Below are 23438 nucleotides of genomic sequence, written 5' to 3' on the forward strand. Positions count from 1 at the left end.
GCTTCTTGAGATGGGCCTGAATTGTGGTATATTTTCCTGTTAGGACTGCCTTTGCTACATCCCAAAGGGTTTGGACTTGTGTTTTCATTTTCATTTGCTTCCATGTATTTTTAAATTTCTTCTTTAAGTTTCTGGTTGACCCATTCATTCTTTAATAGGATGTTCTTTAACCTCCATGTATTTGGGGGCTTTCCAATTTTTTTCTTGTGGTTGATTTCAAGCTTCATAGCATTGTGATCTGAAAATATGAATGGTAAGATCTCAATCCTTTTGTACTTGTTGAGGGCTGTTTTGTGACCTAGTATGTGATCTCTTTTGAAGAATGTTCCATGTGCACTTGAGAAGAATGTGTATTCTGCTGCTTTTGGATGAAAAGTTCTGAATATATCTGTTAAATCCATCTGGCCCAATGTGTCAGTCAGAGTCATTGTTTCCTTATTTTTTTAAGTTTATTTATTTATTTTGAGAGAGAGAGAGAGAGAGAGAGTGTGCGTGTGTGTGTGTGTGTGTGAGACAGAGAGAGAGAGAGAGAGAGAGAGAGTGCACAATTGGGGGAGGAACCGAGAGAGAGAGAGAGAGAGGGAGAGAGAGAAAATTCCAAGCAGGCTCTGCACTGTCAGTGGCAGAACCTGATATGGGGCTTGAACCCATGAACCGGGAGATCGTGACCTGAGCTGACATTAAGAGCCAGATGCTTAACTGACTGAGCCACCCAGGCACCCCCGTTGTTTCCTTATTGATTTTCTGCCTAGATGATCTGTCCTTTGCTGAAAGTGGAATATTAAAGTCACCTACAATTATGGTATTATTATCAATAAGTTTGTTTATGTTTGTGATTGATTTATATATTTGGGCTCCTCCCTGTTGGGGCATAAATATTTACAATTGTTAGCTCTCTTGGTGGATAGACCCCTTAATTATGATATAATGCCCTTCTTCACTTCTTGTTACAGTCTTTGTTTTAAACTAGTTTGTCTGATATAAGTATGGCTACTCTGGCTTTCTTTTGATGTCCAGTATCATGATAGGTGGTTTTCCATCCCCTCACTTTTATTTATTTATTTTTTAAAAGGTTTTATTTTTTATTTATTTTGAGAAAGAGAGATGTGGGAGGGGCAGGGAGAGAGAGAGAGAGAGAGAGAGAGAGAGAGAGAGAATCCCAAGCAGGCTCTGCACCATCAGCATAGAGCCCAATGTGGGGCTCAAACCCACAGACCATGAGATCATGACCCGAGCTGAAACCAAGAGTTGGATGCCTAACCAACTGAGCCATCCAGGAACCCCTCCATCCGCTCACTTTTAATCTGCAGGTGTCCTCAGGTCTAAAATGAGTGTCTTGTAGGCAGCATATAGATGGATCTTGGTTTTTTTTGTTTTTTTTTTTATCCATTCTGATACCCTATGTCTTTTGATTGGGACATTTAGTCCATTTACATTCAGAGTGATTATTGAAAGATACAGATTTAGTGTCATTGTGTTATCTGTAGGTTTCATGCTTGTGGCGATGTCGCTGGTCCTTTGTTGTCTTTGCTACTTTGTACTCACAGAGTCCCCCTTCGGATCTCTTGCAGGGTTGGTTTAGTGGTCATGAACTTCTTTAGTTTTTGTTTGGGAAAGCCTTTATCTCTCCTATTCTGAATGACAGCCTTGCTGGATAAAGGATTCTTGGCTGCATGTTTTTCCTATTCAGCACATGGAATATTTCCTGCCACTCCTTTCTGGCCTGCCCAGTTTCAGTGGATAGGTCTGCTACTACCCTTTTATGCCTCCCTTTTAGGTTAAGGCCCATTTGTCCCTAGCTGCTTTCAGAATTCTCTATCTTTGTATTTTGCCAGTTTCACTATGATATGTCATGGTGTTGACCTGTTTTTGTTGATTTTGAAGGGAGTTCTCTGTGCCTCTAGGACTTGGATGTCTGTTTCCTTCTCCAGATTAAGGAAGTTCTCAGCTATAATTTGTTCAAATAAACCTTCTGCCCTTTTTCTCCCTCTTCTTCTGGAACTACTATGATATGGGTATTGTTTCATTTCATGGAATCACTTAGCTCTCTAATTGTCCCCTCATGATCTAGTAATTTCCTTTCCCTCTTTTTTTCAGCTTCATCATTTTCCATAATTTTATCTTCTTTTTTTTTTTTAATGTTTATTTATTTTTGAGACAGAGAGAGACAGAGCATGAAGGGGGAGGGGCAGAGAGAGAGGGAGACACAGAATCTGAAACAGGCTGCAGGCTCTGAGCGGTCAGCACAGAGCCCGATGCGGGGCTCGAACTCACGGGCCGTGAGATCATGACCTGAGCCGAAGTCGGACACTTAGCCGACCAAGCCACCCAGGCACCCCCATAATTTTATCTTCTATTTCACCTATTCTCTCCTCTGCTTCTTCCATCCTAGCTGTCACCATATCTAGTTTATTTTGCAACTCATTTTAGAATTTCTTAATTCATAATGACTAGTTCTTAGGTCTTTGATTCCTGTAGCAATAGATTCTCTGTTGTCTTTTATGCTTTTTTCAAGCCCCACTGTTAGCTTTATGATTGTTATTCTAGGTTCTTGTTTAGATATATTGTTTAAAACTGTTTTGAGCAATTCTCTGGCTGTGATTTCTTCCTAAATTTTCTTTTGGGGAGAATTCTTCTGTTTTGTCATTTTGGCTAATTTCTGTCCTTTGCATATTTTAATAGCTTGCTATGTGTCCTGTACCTGCGAGTACTATTATATTAAAAAGGGGTCATACACTGTCCAGGGCTGCGACTTCAGGAAGTGTTTTTGGTGTATGTTGCATGCACTCTGTTGTTGCCTTTTGGCTGCTCTATTCCACTGGTCTGTCCTCTGCAAAGCTCTTCCTTGCTTGTAGTGGTGGATTGTTTGGACCTTCCACCAGGTGTGCTGTGATTTGTTTGTTGAACTAACCCTGGAAAAAAAGGAAAAAGCAAGGCGGGACCCTGATCCCATAAAGAGAGAAAAATGAAAGGGGAGAAAAGAAGACCAAACAGAGAATCAAAAAACTATAAGGCTATGGGGCACCTGGGTGGCTCAGTTTGCTGAGTGCCCAACTTTGGCTCAGGTCATGATCTTGTGGTTTGTGAGTCTGAGCCCCATGTTGGGCTCACTGCTATCAGTGCAGAGTCTGCTTCAGATCCTCTGTCCCCCTCTCTTCCCCTCCCCTGCTTGTGCTCTCTCTCAAAAAATAAACATTAAAAAAACTATAAGGTTAAATCCAGAGAAAGAGAAAGGAAAATAAAGAAGAGAAAGAAAATGTGTAAAAAGAATAGAGTAAAAATGCCTGGTCAAACAACACACACACACACACACACACACACACACACACACACACACACACAGTAAGAATTGACCAAAAACAAATCAGAAACTATGAATCCGATTCCAAAAGAAAAAGAGGATAGAGAGAAAAAGAAAAGAGAAGAAAAGAAAAACAGACAAACAAAAACAACAACAACAAACAAACAAAAACCAATTGTCTGTTGGTTCCTGGGACCAGTGGCTCTTCTGGTCTGGAGGGGAGGCTGGCTGGGTGGGTCAGTGTCAGTCCCGCCCTGGTAGAGAAGCAATTAGCAGGCATGGAGGGGCGGGGATTGGTGTAAGCAGATCCTGCTTCCACTGGGGGCTGCTGTGCTGCTCCCTGAAGCCCCACCGTGTTGGTGTTGGGGAGAAAAATGGTGACACCCCAGTCTCTCTACCCCGGACTGGGTGTCTCAAACCACGTTGCTCAGGGGCAGTAGGCTTGCCCTGCTCCACAGTCTCCTGTGCCTCCTAGGGGCTCAGCTGGGATTCAAAACCTGATGTGTTAAAGGACCCCCCCCCCCCCCCGCCCCGCCCCTGTTCTGGCGTAGGCCACTCAGCCCTGCTGATAAAAGGCCTTTGGCTGGCACCTGCAGAGCCTTTCGTCCTTGAGGAGGCAATAAACCCTCTTCCCAAAGTACTCAAGGAAGGGGACTGTTCTCTCCTAGTGTACCCCTGAGATGGCTACAGCGCCCCCAGGGTGGGCTCCTTCTGGCCCAGGAGTGCGCACACACGGCTCCCGGCTCTACTCCAGAGAAAGTCGCTCACTTTAGGAACCTCTGAGTTTCAGCTCCTAAGTCTGTTTGCAAAACAGAAACTGGTACTCTCTGGAATTCTCTTTTCCCAGTGCATGGTCTGGAGAGGTTTTCCTCTTGGGCAAACTCGCCCTCTCTCTTTCTCTCTCTTTTGTCTCTGCACAGAAGGGGTTCCCTCCCCTCCGGGCCTTTGCTGTTTTCTCTCCCCCAATTCACATACATGCACCCCAGTCCTGCCAAGCTGTCTCCCTCCAACTGTGGAGATCCTTCTGCCACTCCGCAGATTGATTTTCCGGGTGTTCCCAGGGACCTGATGTCAACCCAGCTGTGTTTGAGGGGCGAGGAAAATCCTGGTCCCCCTACTTCTCCGCCGTCTTAACTCCACCCCTCTCTCTGCTCCCTCTCTAAGTGAATGGCACCACCAGCCACCCATGCATCCTTGTCAGAACCTGAGACATGTTCTGCTCTCCCCGCTTCTCTCTTCCCCACCTAGTTGCTGGTCAGTGTGCCCGAGACCCATAGCCTTTGTGTCCTCACTGTCTCACACCTGGACTTTTTGAAAAGATACGGCAAAATACACATAGCATAAAAGTTATCATCTTAATCATCTTTCAGTGTGCACTTCAGTGGTATTAAGTACTTTTATATTGTTGTGCAACCATCTCCTCCATCCATCCCCAGAACTCTGTAATGGTCCTCAACCCATTAAATAAGAACTCCTCACGTCCCTGGTAACTGGCTGTTTTCACTTGGTATAATGTCCTTGTGGTTCATCCAAGTGGTAGTGTTGTCAGAATTTCCCTCCTTTTTTTAAAAAATTTAAATCTAAGTTAGTTAACATATAGTGTAATAATGATTTCAGGAATAGAATTTAGTGATTCATCACTTATATATAACACCCAGGGCTCATCCCAACAAGTGTCCTCCTTAATGCCCCTTGCCCATTTAGCCCATCACCCCATCCAACACCCCACCAGCAACCCTCAGTTTGTTCTATTTAAGAGTCTTTTATGGTTTGCCTCCCTCTTTGTTTTTTTATTATTTTTGCTTCCCTTCCCTACGTTCATCGGTTTTGTATCTCAAATTCCACATATGAGTGAAATTATATGATATTTGTGTTTCCCTGATGACTTGTTTTGCTTAGCATAATGCACTCTAGTTTCATCTACAGTGTTGCAAATGGCAAGATTTCATTCTTTTTTTTATTGCTGGGTAATATTCCATTGTATTTCTTAAATTTTTTTTAAAGTTTATTTATTTTGAGAGACAGAGGGAGCAGAGGAGGGGCAGAGAGAGAGGGAGAGAGAGAAACCCAGGAAGGCTCTGTGCTGTGAGTGCAGAGCCTGATGCGGGGCTCGAACCCATGAACCTGAGCCGAAACCAAGAGTCAGACGCTTAACTGGCTGAGCCCTCCAGGTGCCCCCCCATTGTATTCTTTATCCATTCATCAATTGATGGACATTTGGGCTCTTTCCATACTTTGGCTCTTGTCGATAGCGCTGCTATAAACATTGGGGTATATGTGCCCCTTCAAATCAGGACTCCTGTATCCTTTGGATAAATACCTAGTAGTTCAATTTCTGGGTTGTAGGGTAGTTCTATTTTTAATTTTTTGAGGAACCTCCATACTGTTTCCCAGAGTGGCTGCACTAATTTGCATTCCCACCAGCAGTGCAAAAGGGTTCCTCAGAATTTCCTTCCTTTTTAAATAAATTTTTAAAAAATGTTTATTTATTTTTGAAGGAGAGAGAGACAGAGTGTGAGGGGGGGAGGAGGAGAGAGAGAAGGAGGCACAAAATCCTAAGTAGACTCCAGGCTCCAAGCTGCCAGCACAGAGCCCGATGCGGGGCTCTAACTCATGAACCGTGAGATCATGACCTGAGCCGAAGTCGGATGCTCAACTGACTGAGCCACCTAGATGCCCCAGAATTTCCTTACTTTTAAAGGCTGAATCATATTCCATTGTTTGTATATCCCACATTTTGTTAATCCATTCATCTGTCAATGGACATGTGGGCCTTGATGTCTTTGAGATGCGTTGGGAAATGGATCAGTATCTCTTAGCTTTTCTTTAAACCCTCCTTCACCAGTCATAAAAACCTCCCAAATTACAGACTGAGTGTACCCTCAGTGAAAACCCCTGCTTTAGAGTTTGTCTTCTGTATGATCCCAATAGCCCTAAAGATTCCATTGTCATCAGTGTCACGAAAACAAGCATTCTGTCTGCTTCCCAAATGTGCCATGACCTTACAGTCGTGTTGTGGGGAGGTGGGACTACTGGGAGATTGCCACCTGATTCTGCCAGATGTCAGGGAGCACCCCGTAACCCCTGTGGGTGTCCAAGGCCCTGGGGCTAACAAGCATCCTGATCACTGAAAGGAGCCTGTCCCCACAAGATGGGCCTACAGATATGAGTGAGACCTGGAGCCCAGACTGCTGGAGAGACAGCTCCCTGGCCACTGACAGGTAGACCTCACCAGGTGGTGAGCAGAAGGGTAGTGATGTGGCTTCTCATGTGAGGCCATGGATATGCCTGATGCTTGGCTGTCAGGAGATGTTGGAGGCTCCCACCAAGGGAGATTGCTTAGCCAGGTGGCCCCAGGTACTGGATGGGGCAAGATAGGCGGTCTTCTTACCTCTGCTCTGCTTCTGTCTCTGAGACTCCTCAGCTTCCCTCCCACAGCCATGGTCTTTACCAGAGTTAACCCAGGACCAGGATGGTGTCCTACCTCATTCCTGTCACACACCTTGGCTCTCGGCACTCGAGACCCAAGATGGTGATTTCTTTGTTCTTCAGTTCTTCTCTGACAACCTTCATTTAAGGCATTATTTTCAAAATTTTTGGATTGTGATCCACAACAACAATTATATTTTATATCAAGACAGGGGTGTGTACGTGGCTCAGTTGGTTAAGCGTCCAACTTCAGCTCAGGTCATGATCTCATGGTTTGTGGGTTTGAGCCCCTTGTCGGGCTCTGTGCTGACAGCTCAGAGCCTGGAGCCTGCTTTGGATTCTGTGTCTTCCTCTCTCTCTACCACCTCCCCACCCCGTCCCTCTGTCTCAAAAATAAATAAACATTTTAAAAAGGCATAATACACACATATAAATATGTATGTGAATACATAACCCAGTGAAAGATGTACTCTGATATTTTCTTTTCTAGTCTATTCTGTCATTAAAAAGACATACTGGCCAACTCACTCAGTTGATCTCATGGCCTACTAATGGGTCCCAATGAGCAGTTTGAAAACTCTATCCTATGGCAATGGGAGGCTCTGGTTTGGGTAAAAGTTGGGGTAGGTAGGCCTGGGGAAACAAGTGAAGATTTTTCATGGGGAACAGAAGAGTCCTCCCATTGTACATTTATTCCTTCTCGCTGAGTCATTCGGTCTGGAGGAATACCCTGGAGCTACAACATGATTCTTATGGAGGCCTGCTGGCCTCCAATTCCGCAGAGCAATCCAGGGAGAGGACGTGGTCCCCTGTCCCCAACCTCAACGTGACCTGTGGGCTCTCCTGTATCTTTAACTATTGAATCTGTTACATTATGCATGTAGAGCCACATCTCTCAAGGCCAAAATTAATTATCAAGGACAGGACAGGTCTAAATCTATGATAAGGAAGGAACTGTTTTCTTAACTGTTTCCTAATTAGCAGCATGCTTCCCTTTCCTTGCCATCTATAAGTCATGTGATTGTACTGGCTTAAGGTTTCTTCTTTCCTGCACCTCTTAGGGGCTGTAGTGCCCTTCAGTGACCCTCCCTTAATGTCACTCAGAGAGTCTTAGCGTTGGTCCTTCTAACCATACTTAGTGAAATTTCACTGAGAGCCTTTGTTCGCCTCATCTTTAGGGAAGGCAGGAAGTGGGAAATGCTTGAAATACACTTTGCACAGGGCTTGGCACATGGACACTGTTCAATTAATACCAGGAGCACCAGGAGCACCAGGAAATGTTTCCAAGTGGATGACTCAAGAGTGGCTGCAGATGGGATTTTTCCATGTTACTCTTGCAGGTCATGGGGAGTTGATAGGGGAAGGAAAATAGACACTTAGATAGAATCTCTTATCTCCTCAAAACTCTATGAAGTGAGCATTCTTATTCTTCTTCTTTTTTTAAAAAAAATTATTTATTTTGAGAGACAGAGAGAAAGCACAAGCAAGTGAGGGGCAGAGAGAAGGAGAGACAGAATGACAACAGGCTCTGATGATGGGACTCAAACCCACAAACTGTGAGATCATGACCTGAGTCTAGATCAAGAGTCAGATGCTTAATCCTCTGAGCCACCCAGGTACCCCTGAAGTGAACATTCTTCTTATTATCAATTTACCACCAAGGGAGCTAAGGCCTAGAGAGGTCATAAGTTCTAGCTAAGGTCACGCAGCAGTAGCTATTATTTGAATGACTCCAAAGCTGTGTCTCACTGATGGAGACATACCAACATGGCCCTCAAGAATGGTTCAGCCAGGGCAGGTTTGAGAAGATAACTCTTGCCCCTCCCAGATCTCCTCCTTCTCATTGTGACTCCTCTCATCCCCTTTGTCCACTGACATACTCTCCTACTCTTAATGCAGTCTTATGGCATTCCTTGAGAACAGTAGTTCTATCCCCTGGTGATGAAGTTAACTTGGAGCCAAATTGGGAAAGAAAAGACCCATTTATTCAGCACTTCATTACTCCATTACCTTGCTATACACTAGGGTTACTACATGAGTAAGGCATGGTGTCCCCTCTGAAGCTCACAGTCCAGTTGAGGAGAGACATAGAAACACATATATGTGTTCTGATATGTGATCACAGCTTGCAACCATCTCTGTCCGGGAGAGACAAGGGAGATTGACAACTGAGCTGGGTATTGAAGAATCAGTAGGAGTTCACTCGATGAATCTGAGTGGGGCATGGGGGAAGAGGAAGTGAAATGAACCTCGTATGTAATGAGTATGCTGTGTGCCAGGAACCTCACTCATACTATCTTGTTTAGTTTTCACAAAACCCCATGAAGAGGTATTATTATGACCTTATAGATGAGGAAACAGAGGCTGAAATGTTCAATGAATTTCCTAAGAGTTTCTTCAAGTGTGTTACAGGGACTCCTGGAGGAATACCCACGATTCTTTGAGCAGGTCAGCAAGGTTAAAACTATTTTCAGAATAACCCAAAGATGATATGTGCCTTTTTAACTGTGTTGATATTTGCACTAATGGTACAACGGAAGGTAAAACTGCTGGTGCCTTAATACTAGTGAAGGCCTTGGTGCCACATTGTACTTGGCATTGTATTCCTCACCCTTATGTATTTGCAGTTAAAAATAAAGCCAGTTTTGTTGAAGAATGTCCTTGATAAAGCAGTACAATTATTAATTTTATTAAACTAGATCCCTAAGTACATGTGTTTGTAATATTTTGGGTGTTGAAACAGAAGTATGCATAGAACACATCTGCTACATGCTGAAAAATAGTTGTTACAAGAAAAAGCACATGTATGGCTGCTTAAGTTGTAAGCTGAATTAGCCAGTTTCTTTTTCTTAACGTAATACTGTTTTTTACTTGAAAGAATGACTGGCAAACTGATTTTTCAGACCTGGGCACTTGATAGACATTTTCTTTCTTCTTCTTCTTCTTTTTTTAATTTTTAAACGTTTATTTATTATTGAGAGACAGAGAGAGACAGAGCATGAGCAGGGGAGGGGCAGAGAGAGGGGGAGACACAGAATCTGAAGGAGGCTCCAGGCTCTGAGCTGTTAGCGCAGAGCCCGATACGGAGGTTGAAGTCACAAACCCAGCGAGATCATGACCTGAGCTGAAGACAGATGCTTAACTGACTGAACCACCCAGGCGCCCCGACAGACATTTTCTTAAAAATGAGTGAGTGAGGGGCTCCTGGGTGGCTCAGTCGGTTAAGTGTCCAACTTCGGCTCAGGTCATGATTTCACGGCTCTTGAGTTTGAGCCCCGTGTCGGGCTCTGTGCTGACAGCTCAGAGCCTGGAGCCTGCTTCCAATTCTGTATCTCCCTCTCTCTCTGACCCTCCCCCGCTCATGCTCGGTCTCTCAAAAATAAATAAACGTTTAAAAAATTAAAAAAAAAAAAAGAAAATGAATGAGCGAACTTTCCACCTCAAGCAGACATTTATTATTTGTTGCCAATCATAAAATTTGAGCTTTCAAACCAGAATTGGAATCTTAGAAAACCTGTATCTTTCAGCTTCTTGATGAGATGGATGGTAATATTAATGAATGTGATTTTTCTGGTATTATATACTAAAATGTGTCAATATTTGGAAGGTCTACATAACTCAGTGAGCAGAAACCTTCCAAATAACCGAGGCAAGATATTACAGAATCACGCATGGGTAAGATATTCATTCAAAGTACAAGACAGAACAATGGATTTCAATGTAATAGACTACAAAATGTTCATCTACCTTGTTTCAAGAAATACTACTTGTTGAATTTTTGGTGTAGTGTCAAAGAAGGATATCCACAATGATCTGAAAATTTATTAAAATACACTTTCTTTTACAACTATATATCTGGTTGGATTTTCTTCCTAGATGTCAACCAAAACAAGACATCTCAACAGAGTCAATGTAGAAGGAGACATGATATCCAGCCAGGCATTAAAAAGATTTGTCTCTCCACTGTCCCTTTGTGTCTCTCATAGGGGTGAAGAAGAGAACCAAAGTCATCAAGAACAGTGTGAACCCCGTATGGAATGAGGTATATAAGGTTTCCATTCTCCCTCTTTTTTGCTCTACTGTCACCGTCTCTGCAGTGACAATCTAGGGACTTGTGCAGGAGGTGACTTTCTCAGTGGTATTGTCAAGGAGGGGAGGGGCTGCTGGTCCAGTGTGTCAACTAAATCTGCTTGCCTCCTGGGAGGAGGGTTGATGGCATGGCCCGCCAGGGAGATAGAACCATCTCCTCTGATGTGGGTGTGGCATGGGGAGGAGTGCGATGTCTTTTGTTTCTATTCCTCTCAGCTCTAGCCATCCACACAGAACTACCAGCCAGATAGTTTAGGGGCTCTCTGGCCTGCCTCGTCTCCCTAACGCCAGCTGTTCTTCCTGCCCAAAGCCTACCTCCTCCCCACAGTCCTCCCTGATAAACCAGGACCTCTACCATCTCCCTGCACATGGCCCCCTGGTGGTCCTTTGGAAGCTCTGGATGCCTTCTGTGGATGGGGTTGGGATGCACAGGGGTACCTTTGCTCTGAAGAGAGTCCCAGGTCCTCTGGATGGGCGTTCTCCGTGTGGTACTAATTCATGCTGCCCATGAGGGGCCCGGTTTCCACATGAGCACATTGATCTTGGTCTCTGAGGACCCTGCAGGGTCACTTGATTTTCCCCAGCTGTGCTTCTGGCTTGACTTCCTAGTGATTGGTGGAATTGAGTTGGGGGAAAGGGGCCATGGGAGCCTGACCTCCTTCTCTCTTCTGCTGCCTGTGGCTTTCACTGCCTCTTCTGAAGCTCTGGAGCCCTGCTGTTCGTGTATTAATTCATTTACTAATTCATCTACCCACCCACCAGCATTTTTCATGGATGTCTGCTCAGTGTCGTGGGGGGGGGGGACCAGGGTGAACCAGACACAGTCTCTTCTCCTAGGGGGCCACCAGTTAAGATGTTTTTGTCCTCTTTTTCTTCCAGGGCTTTGAGTGGGACCTCAAGGGCATCCCTTTGGACCAGAGCTCTGAACTTCATGTGGTGGTCAAAGACCATGAGACAATGGGAAGGAACAGGTGAGGTGGGCAAGGGTGACTCTGTGCCCTGAAGGCACAGGTAGGTTTGTTGTGGACATAGACTCCAGAATCTGCAGCTAATGTTTCCATTTAGCATTTATTGAAGACCTGCCTTTTGTGGGCTTGGGCCAATGGTAGCTGTCGGGAGGGGCCTGCTTGTAGTCTCAAGAACTCAGCCAGGGGTAAATCTGAAAGCTGAGCAGGCTCCAGGGAAGGGAGATGGGCTCGAATCAGATGTGTACATGTTTGTGAAGACAGCCTGTGCCCCAGGGAGCAGAGAGGAAAAGGCTCCCAGTGTCCTGCTCTAGCCCAGGGGTGCCTGGGTGCGGCCACCTCTCCCCGCCCAGTCCAGGCTGGTGAGGGCACCGGCACATACCCCAGCAGACGGACTGGCAAAGTGAAGCTGCAGCTAGCAGGGAGTTCTCAAGGAAGGCTTCACGGAAGAGGAGGGATGTGAGGTGAGCTTTGTGGTTTAGACGCCAAAAGATAGTAAAGGTTTGTAGTGACTGCATACCTCCCTTTGGCAGGCTTTTCTCTTGTTTCATGTATGTGGTGTGGAGGGTTTCCAGGCAGGGGCAGTAGAGGAGCAAAGTTGTGGAGGCAAAAGCAGGCTCTTTACAGGCGGGCAGTGGATCCTTTCTCCTGTTATTGAGCTCCAGGCCTTATATATGCTGGTGGTAGTGTAGGGGGCGGGCAAGACCAACTGAGCATGCAGACTGATGGCTCTGCTCACTGTGGGGTCAGGTGGTCTGAGAGATGCAGCCTGTGAGGCCCCTTAGCCTTGACTGTGAAGGTAGGGTTCAACATCCCTGCCGGGCATGGCAGGGTACAGCTGTGTTAGGTGCTGACAGCAGTGGGTTCCTGCTCTTGGTGCCATTTACTGAAGCATCAGCTTGCTGTTTTGTGATCTGCTCACAGGGGTGCCTTTGTCTGGGAACTGGGTCAGCCAGTGTCTAAGGCCTGGGAGGCCTGGTTGTGTTACCCTGGGGTGGGAGAGGAGAGAGAGGGAAGGAGGGAGGATTGAGAGGCCTAGGGAAGGCCAACGAGGGTCTCAGGCTGCAAAACACCTGGAACGTTTGAAATCTTAAGAAGCTTGGAAGAAAACCCAACTGCCACAGTCTCTCTGTGGCTCTGCTGGTCATGGGTGCAGGGCATGGTATGTGCGCGGAGGGTGGGTGCACTTTCATTGGGACCTCTACCCCATCTGCATGGGGGGCAGGGGCTGGAATCAGTTCATGCTAATGTACCCCAACACAGACATTCTGTGGAGAAAATGCAGCCTCTAATAAGTGTGAATGGTGGATCTGCAGGTGCGGGAGGGAGTAACGCTGAGCACAGGACAGTCCTGGAAGGCTTTCTGGAAGAGGGCCTCACAGACTGACTCTAAGGCTTTGGGGGGTGAAGAAGGGAGGGCATTCCGGCATTTGGGTATGGCAGACAGTCAGGCTAAAGCCTCACAGGTGGGACTCAGTCACATGACACATGCGGTCCAGTGAGGAAGGAGCCGCGGGACCCGATTGGGAGGAATTCTCAGATACTAGGCTGAGGATAATAATAGCAAAAGCACAACAGCTGATGTTTACCAAGGGCTGAGCTGAGTGTCTGGCCCTGTGCTGAGTCTTTATAATACAAGATCTTTTTTTAATCAGTTGGTTACTACTGTTACAATGATAGTCATTACAGGGGGAGACTGTGGCTTTGAGAGATGGGGTGCTTTTCTTAAAGGCTGGTGATGGCAGAACTATTCTTTTTTTAAATTAAAAAAAATGTTTATTTTTGAGAGAGAGAGCACACACAATCGGGGGAGAGAAAGGGGGACAGAGGATCTGAAGCGGGCTCCATGTTGACAGCATGAGCCTGACGTGGGGCTCAAACTCCCAAACTGTGAGATTACAGTCTGATGATCACAGTCTGAAGTTGGACACCCAACTGACTGAGCCACCCAGGCGCCCCTGGCAGAGCTATTCTTGAAGGCAGGTCTGCAGCATGCTCGTAGTCACTTGGTCAGAGGCTCCTAGAAGGCCCCGGCCAGTGCTGGACCCTTCTGGAGAGTTCCATTCCCTCATGATGCTGGAGTTGAGAGAGCTTAGTGAGGCAAAGGTGGGACGGTCTGGTTACTGCAAGACACGCAGGAGGAAATGCATGTTTCATTTTTGTGATCATATTCAGCATTTTACAGGCCCTGTAGGGAGATTTCTGAGATCATGAAGGAGACCTGAGAGCAGGGGATGTGAAGATATTTTTTATCAATTCAAGGGCCAGGTTGGGTGACACGAGGCCAGTGCCCCACATGGCGGGCCGGCTCTACAGCACCCTGGGGCCTTCTCGTTGGCCCCTCTGTGTGTCCTCTAGCTCCCAGGGGGAAGCCGGCTCCCTGAACCAGTTTACTGTAGGGCCAGGGCTAGAAATCAGTTCCTCAAATATCAATTTGCAGAATTGCTAATTTTCAAAACTTCCCAATTTGCTAGAAACTTCTTATACTTGCATGTAGGTTTTGAGTTTTCCAAACGTGTCTTAATTTTGTAGTTGTAACAATTAAAAATTAAATTTGAATTAAACTAAATTTAAATTTAAACTTATATTCGTACACATCTGAAGAATTTCAGAGATTGCCCAAACCACATGGTCATGTGTGGAAATAGTGGAATTCTGGCTTCCTTATAGCAGCCAGTGGGGGTATGCAGCCTCCATAGCAGTTCGCCGGACTGTGAGGTGCTTAAGGGTGAAGCTGTTGGAGGGGCATTTGGTACTGCTGTGTTTCCCCTCATGACTATTGGCAGTTTGGGGTGGCCTTGACTGGTCTGCTGGCCTGGAGTGGGAGCTCAGGGAGCCTCCATGCCTCAGGACAGGAATGGAGGCTGGGAGCCTCTTGGCTGCTCAACACCCACCCACCTTGAGCCCGAGGGACCCCAGAGCCAACTACGGGGCCGGGCCAACTTTGTGTTAATGAAACCGGGTTTGAAATGCAGAGAAAGGGAAACTCCACTCCTATGGATAGGAGACGCTCTTGAAAGCCCAGCTGGAGGTCCTGGACTCCTGTCTCAGGCTGCACTGAACAACTTCTTGTTTGCTCTGGGCTTCTCAGAGGGACACTGCAGAGGTGTTGACCCTGATCCCTGACTGGCTGCTCTGACCACTGGGATGTTCGGCCGAGAGGTTCCTAATCCGAGCAACACAATAGCATCACCTACAGCTTTTATCTATATCCGTGCCTTGTGGGTGTCGTTACAAACTCCCAGGAATTAGGTATTTCTGCTGTGCAGCCCAGGGGGAGAGCCATTCATCTCAGTCCAGACCAGTGCTGCCTGACAGAACTTTCTGGGATGATGGAAATGTTCTGTGTTGGCTGGTATAACTGAGGAACTGAACCTTAAACTTTATTTACTTTTAATCAATTTAAATTTAATGTTTATTTATTTTAAAAAGTTTTTTTTTTTTAACATTTATTCATTTTTGAGAGGCAGAGACACAGAGCACAAATGGGGGACGGGCAGAGAGAGAGGGAGACACAAAATCCAAAGCGGGCTCCAGGCTCTGAGCTATCAGCACAGAGCCTGACGCGAGGCTTGAACCCGCAAACTGTGAGATCATGACCTGAGCCAAAGTTGGATGCTCAACTGACTGAGCCACCTAGGTGCCTCTATTTATTTATTTCTTAGAGAGAGAGAGAGAGAGAGAGAGAGAGTGTGTGTGTGTGGGGGGGGGGGAGGGGCAGAGAGAGAGGGAGACAGGATCCAAAACCCATTCTGTGCTGCAGCAGAGAGCCCCCCCCCACCCCACCATTGGTGTGGGGCTCATAGTGGCTACAGTGTTGGACAGTGTAGCTCTAGAGTTTTACAAAAGTGTTCCTGCCCTGGTTGCATATTAGCATGATGTGGGAGCTGTAAAAGAGATCAGTGTCTGGGCTCCACAGCAAATTCTGGAGTGGGGTGCAGGCCTCAGCGCTTCTTGTAACTGCTCAGGGGAGGCCAGTGTGCACTCAAGGTTGAACTGGCAAGGAAGGAAGTACTCTGAATTTAAAAAAAAAAAAAACTTTTTTAATGTTTATTTTTGAGAGAGAGAGAGAGACAGAAAGAGGGAGAGAGACAGAGTGTGAGCAGGGAGGGGCAGAGAGAGAGGGAGACACAGAATCCAAAGTAGCTTCCAGGCTCTGAGCTGTCAGCACAGAGCCCGACGTGGGGCTCGAACCCATGAGCCGTGAGACCATGACCTGAGCCAAAGTCGGATGCCTAACTGACTGAGCTACCCAGGTGCCCCTAAGGTACTCTCAATTTTTTCATGGATTAGCTAGGAAAGAAATATAAACTGTCACTCTTGTAATAGTGTATGTGTGTAATTATTGGTGGAAATAGTCACCACAAAAGACTTATGGCTAAAACCGCACATGGGTAGAATCGCGAAGGGAATGTAAAAGGGAATGAAGAATCCTGTTGGTAACTATAAACACTGACCTGGGAAAATGGGCCATAATAGAAGTAATTCTGTAAGAGAAAACTCAAAATAGAAAGGAGCTATATTCGATAGAGCTTGATGTGAACGAAAGAATTGAAAAAAAAAAGTCTTTGAGCCAAATCTGAGTTTGGGAAATTTAAACAGAAAATAGTTGTTACCATTGGCACTAATTTCAGTCAAATAGAAATAAAGATTGAAGGAAAAGGAAATAGTTAATTGCACTGTATAGAAAGTACATCAACAAATTCAATGGACTTAATTTAATTTGTTCCAGAGAATGTCTTTTCAGTGGAAATGAATTAATGTAGGTATATCTTTGATTTAAATATTTGGTAAACATGCACATGGAAGCAGAAGTCTCCATGGGGTCAGAACACCTGCCTGTCAAAAAAAATACCAGGGTCAAAACGTTCTCTACTTTGACCACAGTAGCTCATTGGCTTTAGGCCTAGCCAGCCCTGGGGTAGGGTGGCCGGATTCAACAAAGAGACATTCGGGACACCCAGTTAAGTTTGTCCCAAACATTGCATGGGATTTATTTATTTATTTGTTTGTTTATTTATTTATTTATTTATTTGAGAGAGAGACAGAGAGAGAGAGAAGGAGCATGTGAGTGGGGGAGGGGGAGAGGGAGGGAGAGAGAACATCCTAAGCTGGCTCCATGCTCAGCACCAAGCCCAATGTGAGACTCGATCCCACAACCGTGAGATCATGACCTGAGCTGAAATCAAGAGTTAGACGCTTAACTGGCTGAGCCACCTAGGCGCCCTGCATGGGATCTACTTACAATAAAAAATTGTTCGCTGTTTATCTGAAATGTCAGCTTAACAGGGAATCCTGTATTTGGTCTGGCAACTCTTTCTCAGGGTGACTATGCACCCTGCCTCCCTTTAATCAAGCAGCATAGAAGGACCCCTAACTCTACACCAACGACTAGTTCAGAGGCACTTAACTGCATATGAAAAAGCCTTCGTTTAGTGTTCAGGATAGCATTTTCTATGCAATAGTGTGGTCTACTTGGTACCTCTTAGGGACCCGGTGACTCCATAAAGTGGGGCATTGAGCCCCACTCAGCCTCACCCAGAGCCTTGCCTGCCCTCCCCTGCCTGTGATCTGGGTCATCAGTCATGGTGTCCATATCTGGCTGGGGGCCCACGAGGCAATTTGGGAACCTTCTTGAATGCCTGCTCCTTCTCCTCCTTCCTCTTTTGGTTGGTCCTCTTCCCACCCTTACACAGGGTTTGACATTGTGGTCCAGCAGAAGAACAGGGGTCTAGTCTCAGCGAAGCTCCCTGAGCCTCTCTGTTTCTTCCTCTTCGAGGGGTGTCAAATCAAACTCACAAGCTCATCTGAGGGAAGTGCTATGAAGAGGCTGCTCCATACATGGCAGTTCCTTTTGGCACATCCTCTTTTCCGTGTCTTTCTTGTGCTGCTCTCCTGCTGCCCCAGTTCCTTCCGTTCTCACTGGCTCAACCCTTTCCCATCAAAGCCTGCTCTCAGCCAGTGTTGATTTGAAAAAAGACTAATTCATACTAAAGTGTTGGTGGCAGCCCATGGCTTAATGTTTTGCTCCTCTTAGGAGCCTGGGGAATGGTGCTGTCTATGCCAGACTCTGTTTAAAAAAAGTTTTTTTTAATGTTTATTTATTTTTGAGAGAGAAAGAGAGACAGAGCCCAAGCAGGGGAGGGGCAGAGAGAGAGGGCGACACAGAATCTGAAGCAGGCTCCAGGCTCTGAGCTGTCAGCACAGTGGGCTTGAACTCATGAACTGAGAGATCACACCCTGAGCTGAAGTCGCAGGCTTAAAACTGCCTGAGCCACCCAGGCGCCCCTGCCGGACTCTGTGTAGACCAGCAAAAGAATGTTAATGGTGAGCAGCAGGTGCCACTATAGGCTTTGAGGAGATATTTTGGGAATAGTGGTCTACCTGACCTCTGTGACTATCGCTTTCAGGGCAGCCTCTGAGCCCAGAGTAGGCCTTGGTGCCCTCAGGGTTTGTGTGTGTGTGTGTGTGGGGGGGGGTGTCCTGGGCCTCCTGGGACAATGGGCTAACGTATTGGGGGATGTGGGCATTTCCGGGGAGGAGCTGAACAAAAGTCTTAGTCCTTAACAAGAGGAGCCCAGCACAAGAATGCACAGGGGATGGCCGTGGCTGCTGGGGGAGGGGGTCTGGCCGGATGGTGCCTGTGGCCCCTACAGGGAGCGTGTTGATGTGGTGGAGGGATTTCTTCCCTGAGGGAGCAGGGGGTCTCAGGTCCCCAGCTGTGTCCGCAGAGCCGAGCAGGGGAGGGGTGGTGGCATAACAATGAGGCTCAAAGCCTTCTCTCAGGAACCCCCTGTCAGTAGTGAGCCTCATCCTGACACTGTCTGCGACCTGGATTTCTCTGAACCTGCTTCCTCATCAGGATAATGGCCACAACAGTACCTACACTGCGTGGTTGTCGCGAAGCTTGAATGAGATAGTGTGTGGGTGTCAGATGCCCTACCGCGTGCTTGGCACATTGGAAGGTGTATAGCGTGAGGGGACTGTTGGGTCCGTACAAACACACGTACACAGACCACACCGACTGAACATACCACCCACACGCTCCACGTGGACACAGAGTGTGCACCAACATGCCTCACACACACGTGCACACACATTCCTTAATTTATGAAAACTCACAAGAATATAAAAATTTCAAGTGCTTTTTTATAAGCAAAAGTAACCTCCATTCTTAAAAAGCTATAAAGGAAGAGGTGCAAGTTTTCCCAGCCTTCCCCCCATCTGCAGCTTCCCTTCCCTCCAGTGTGTCTGTTGTTGACAATTTGGCACATGTCTTCCTCTGCTTTTCCTAAGCCTGTGCAAACATCCGTTTACATACGTGTGTATTCATGTTCTTAAACAAAAATGAAATCATGTCATACATACTGGTCTACACCCTGCTTTTTGTCAATTCATCATGGACCCTTTCCCAGGTCAGTATGTATTGACCAGCCCCATTTTAAATGGTTGTGTGGTATTTCACAGGGTGGGCACCCCATAATTTATCCCACCGTATCCTTACTGGCTGGGATTCGGTTTCTTTCTCATTTCTTTCCTACCCCTTCAGTGGATATCTTTATCCAAATTGCTTTATGTCCTTAGACTATTTTTTTCTTTAAACTAGATCCTTAAGAGTGGGATTACTGGATCAAAGGATATGAACATATAACATTTTCATAAATTCTGCCAAATGACTTTTCAAAAACATGTTCTAATTATGTCTACCAACAGTGTAAAAAAAGGTGCCTGTCAATTTTTATTTTTGCTTAGTGCCATGGTAGGGGGAGAAAAGTATCTTATAAACTGTGTGTGTGTGTGTGTGTGTGTGTGTGTGTGTGTGTGTGTGTTTAAGATTTTATTTTTAAATAATCTCTATACCCACTGGGGGAGTCGAACTCACAAGCCCTATATCAAGATCAAGAGTCACATGCTTTCTACTGACTGAACCAGCCAGGTGCCCCTAAACTATTTTCTTGACTACTTGTGAAGTTGGGCATCTTTTCATGTATTTTATTGTCCATTTGTACTTCTTCTTCTGTCAATTTCCTATCATTATATTTTGAATTGCTTGCTTTTTTCTTACTAATTCATAGCAGTTTGTGTGTTTGGGGTCCTATCGGGAATATTAACTCTCCATCTGTTTTATGTGTGGAGGGTATTTTCTCCCTGCTGACACATGTCATTCCCACCCAGGAATAGACACTCACCCAGATGTGTGTGTGTGCACTAAGACATTTAAAGAGGCAGAGTGGCGGTTTGCTGTTGCTAGAAGTTGGGGAAAGTAAGCCTAAGTTCAGCCTCTGGGTTTCAGCAGGCTGGTTTGCAGGCCCCCCTTTCTGGAATATTTATTTGGGAGGCAGGAATATTTACAGTTCACCACCTCATTGTTTTCAGCATACTCGGAAGTGTTGACCGTTCCCTTATATTCCAAGGATTTTTATAACTATAGACTCCAGAGCATCCCTGAGTTTCAGAATAGTTTTTCTTTTTTTTTTTTGTTTTTTTGTTTTTTTCTGGATTGAAGTGGAAAACTATTTAGTCACCTTTGGGCAGTCCCTGGGGAATCAGATACCGGGGGGAAGGCTGCCAGAGGCCAGGGGTGGGAATGTCCGGCTGTCTCTCATTTCCTGCTCCTCACTGCCAGGCACGAATGGCTGAGGGCTGGAGGGGGCACAGATCACAGCTGTCTCCTCACAGGGATCTTAAATCTCCCCGGAGTGTGTTCGTGTGTGCGTGTTTGTGTGCATCCTGCCAGAACAGGGAGTCTGACTTTCCTGTCACGCCTGATTCATTGAATCTGGTGAGAGGAAGGTGCAGCTGAGTCAGTGATGAACGGATTTGAGTTGTCATGTATGTATTTTTAGTTGACATTGTCCTTTTCTTAGTTTAAAAGATAAAAAACGAGAAACTGACACATGGAAACACTTCTGGAGTTTTTTTAAGAAACAATTTTGAACTTACAAAAAAGTTGCAAAAATAGAACAAAGAAGGGGGCCTGGGTGGCTCAGTTAAGTGTCCCACTCTTAATTTTGGCTTAGGTCATGATCTCACCGTTCATGGGATTGAGCCCCGTATCAGGCTCTGGGCTGACATCGAGGAGCCTGCTTTGGAGTCTCTCTCTCCCTCTCTCTCTGCCCCTCCCCTGCTTGTGCACACACACTCTCTCTCAAAATAAATAAACTTAAAAAAAATATCAATATCACTGATTAACATTCTACTCCATTTGCTTTATAATATTCTCTCTCCTCTCCCTCCTTCTCGTTTTCTTCCTTCCTTTTTCTCTGTCTCTCATTTGAGGGTAAGTTACATTCATCATGGTCCTCTATCCCTAAACACTTCAGGGTATATTTCCTAAGAAATGTGTAAAATATATTTTTAAGAATTTAGAAATAGGGATTAAGAATAGGGATATTCTTTTACATAATCACACTGTAGTTACCAACTTCAGTAAACTTAACACGGCTGCCATACTTCATCTAATTCACCGTTCATCTTCTGTCCTATCAATTGACCAAATAATGCCTTTTATAGCAAGTCCTCCTCCCCCTCTTTCTCAGTATGGGATCCAGTCTAGACTCTCATATTGAATTTAGTTGTTGTATTTCACCAGCCTTCTTTTTTTTTTTTAAATGTATTTAATGTATTTAATTTATTTATTTTTATTTTTTTATTTTTTTAAAGATTTCATTTTATTATATTATATATTTTTATTTTATTTATTTATTTTTCAATATATGAAGTTTATTGTCAAATTGGTTTCCATACAACACCCAGTGCTCATCCCCAAAGGTGCCCTCCTCAATACCCATCACCCACCCTCTCCTCCCTCCCACCCCCCATCAACCCTCAGTTTGTTCTCAGTTTTTAAGAGTCTCTTATGCTTTGGCTCTCTTCCACTCTAACCTCTTTTTTTTTTTCCTTCCCCTCCCCCATGGGTTTCTGTTAAGTTTCTCAGGATCCACATAAGAGTGAAAACATATGGTATCTGTCTTTCTCTGTGTGACTTATTTCACTTAGCATAATACTCTCCAGTTCCATCCACGTTGCTACAAAAGGCCATATTTCATTCTTTCTCATTGCCAAGTAGTATTCCATTATGTATATAAACTACAATTTCTTTATCCATTCATCAGTTGATGGACATTGAGGCTCTTTCCATAATTTGGCTATTGCTGAAACTGCTGCTATAAACATTGGGGTACAAGTGCCCCTATGCATCAATACTCCTGTATCCCTTGGGTAAATTCCTAGCAGTGCTATTGCTGGGTCATAGGGTAGGTCTATTTTTAATTTTCTGAGGAACCTCCACACTGTTTTCCAGAGTGGCTGCACCAATTTGCATTCCCACCAACAGTGCAAGAGGGTTCCCGTTTCTCTACATCCTCTCCAGCATCTATAGTCTCCTGATTTGTTCATTTTGGCCACTCTGACTGGCGTGAGGTGATATCTGAGTGTGGTTTTGATTTGTATTTCCCTGATGAGGGGCGACGTTGAGCATCTTTTCATGTGCCTGTTGGCCATCCGGATTTCTTCTTTAGAGAAGTGTCTATTCATGTTTCCTGCCCATTTCTTCACTGGATTATTTGTTTTTTGTGTGTGGAGTTTGATGAGTTCTTTATAGATTTTGGATACTAGCCCTTTGTCCGATATGTCATTTGCAAATATCTTTTCCCATTCTGTCCGTTGCCTTTTAGTTTTGTTGATTGTTTCCTTTGTAGTGCAGAAGCTTTTTATCTTCGTGAGGTCCCAAAAGTTCATTTTTGCTTTTAATTCCCTTGCCTTTGGGGATGTGTCAAGTAAGAAATTGCTACGGCTGAGGTCGGAGCCTTCTCCTCTAGGGTCACCAGCCTTCTTTAATCTGGAACATTTCCCACAGCCTTCATCTTTTACAACAACTTACATTTTTGAATAATATAATACACCAGTTTTTTGTTAATTGAATGTTCTTCATTTGAAGTTTGTCTCATGTTTTTCTCATGCTTAGATTTGTTACTAATTTCTGGCCAGAGTACTTTGTGGGTGTGTTGATCTGTCTCAGGTTCTGGAAGCACAAGATGTCCCTCATTGGAGATGTTCATTTTGATCACTTGTCAAGGTGGTGTCTGATTTTTCCGTTGCATATTTACTGCTCTTTTCCCCCCTTTGAAATCTCATTTTTTTAAATATATTTTTTCTTTATTTTATTTTAATTTTTTTTAACGTTTATTTATTTTTGAGACAAAGAGAGACAGAGCATGAACAGGGGAGGGTCAGAGAGAGGGAGACACAGAATCCGAAACAGGCTCCAGGCTCCGAGCTGTCAGCACAGAGCCCGATGCGGGGCTCGAACCCACGGACTGCGAAATCATGACCTGAGCCGAAGTCGGCTGCCCAACCGACTGAGCCACCCAGGCGCCCCTCTTTATTTTATTTTAGAGAGAGTGAGCAAGCGAGCAGGGGAGAGGGACAGAGGGAGAGAGAGAGAATCTCAAGCAGGTCCACGCTTAGCATGGAGCCCAATGTGGATCTTGATCCCACAACCCTGTCTCAAAGAGTCAGATATTCAACTGACTAATCCACCCAGGTGCCACCCTCCTCCTGAAGTCTTTTAAGAGACACGTTAAGACCCTGCAAATATCCTGTGTCTCATCAAAATGTGCCCCTAAATTTAGCATCCACAGAAAAAGGCCTGA

General features: G+C 45.3%; 1 protein-coding gene across 7 annotated transcripts in view; it reads left to right on the forward strand.

Annotated features, from left to right (window-relative positions):
• Positions 1-23438, forward strand: part of DYSF (dysferlin) — a 224646-nt gene that overhangs the window by 20003 nt on the left and 181205 nt on the right. For all 7 annotated transcript variants that reach the window (XM_042932648.1, XM_042932652.1, XM_042932650.1 and 4 more), the window contains exons 2-3: positions 10717-10772; positions 11699-11790. In XM_042932648.1, coding sequence (XP_042788582.1) covers positions 10717-10772; positions 11699-11790 — 148 coding nt within the window. The remainder of the gene's footprint in view (positions 1-10716; positions 10773-11698; positions 11791-23438) is intronic.

The sequence above is a fragment of the Panthera leo genome, chromosome A3 (genome assembly GCF_018350215.1).
Source record: "Panthera leo isolate Ple1 chromosome A3, P.leo_Ple1_pat1.1, whole genome shotgun sequence".
NCBI lineage: Eukaryota > Metazoa > Chordata > Mammalia > Carnivora > Felidae > Panthera > Panthera leo.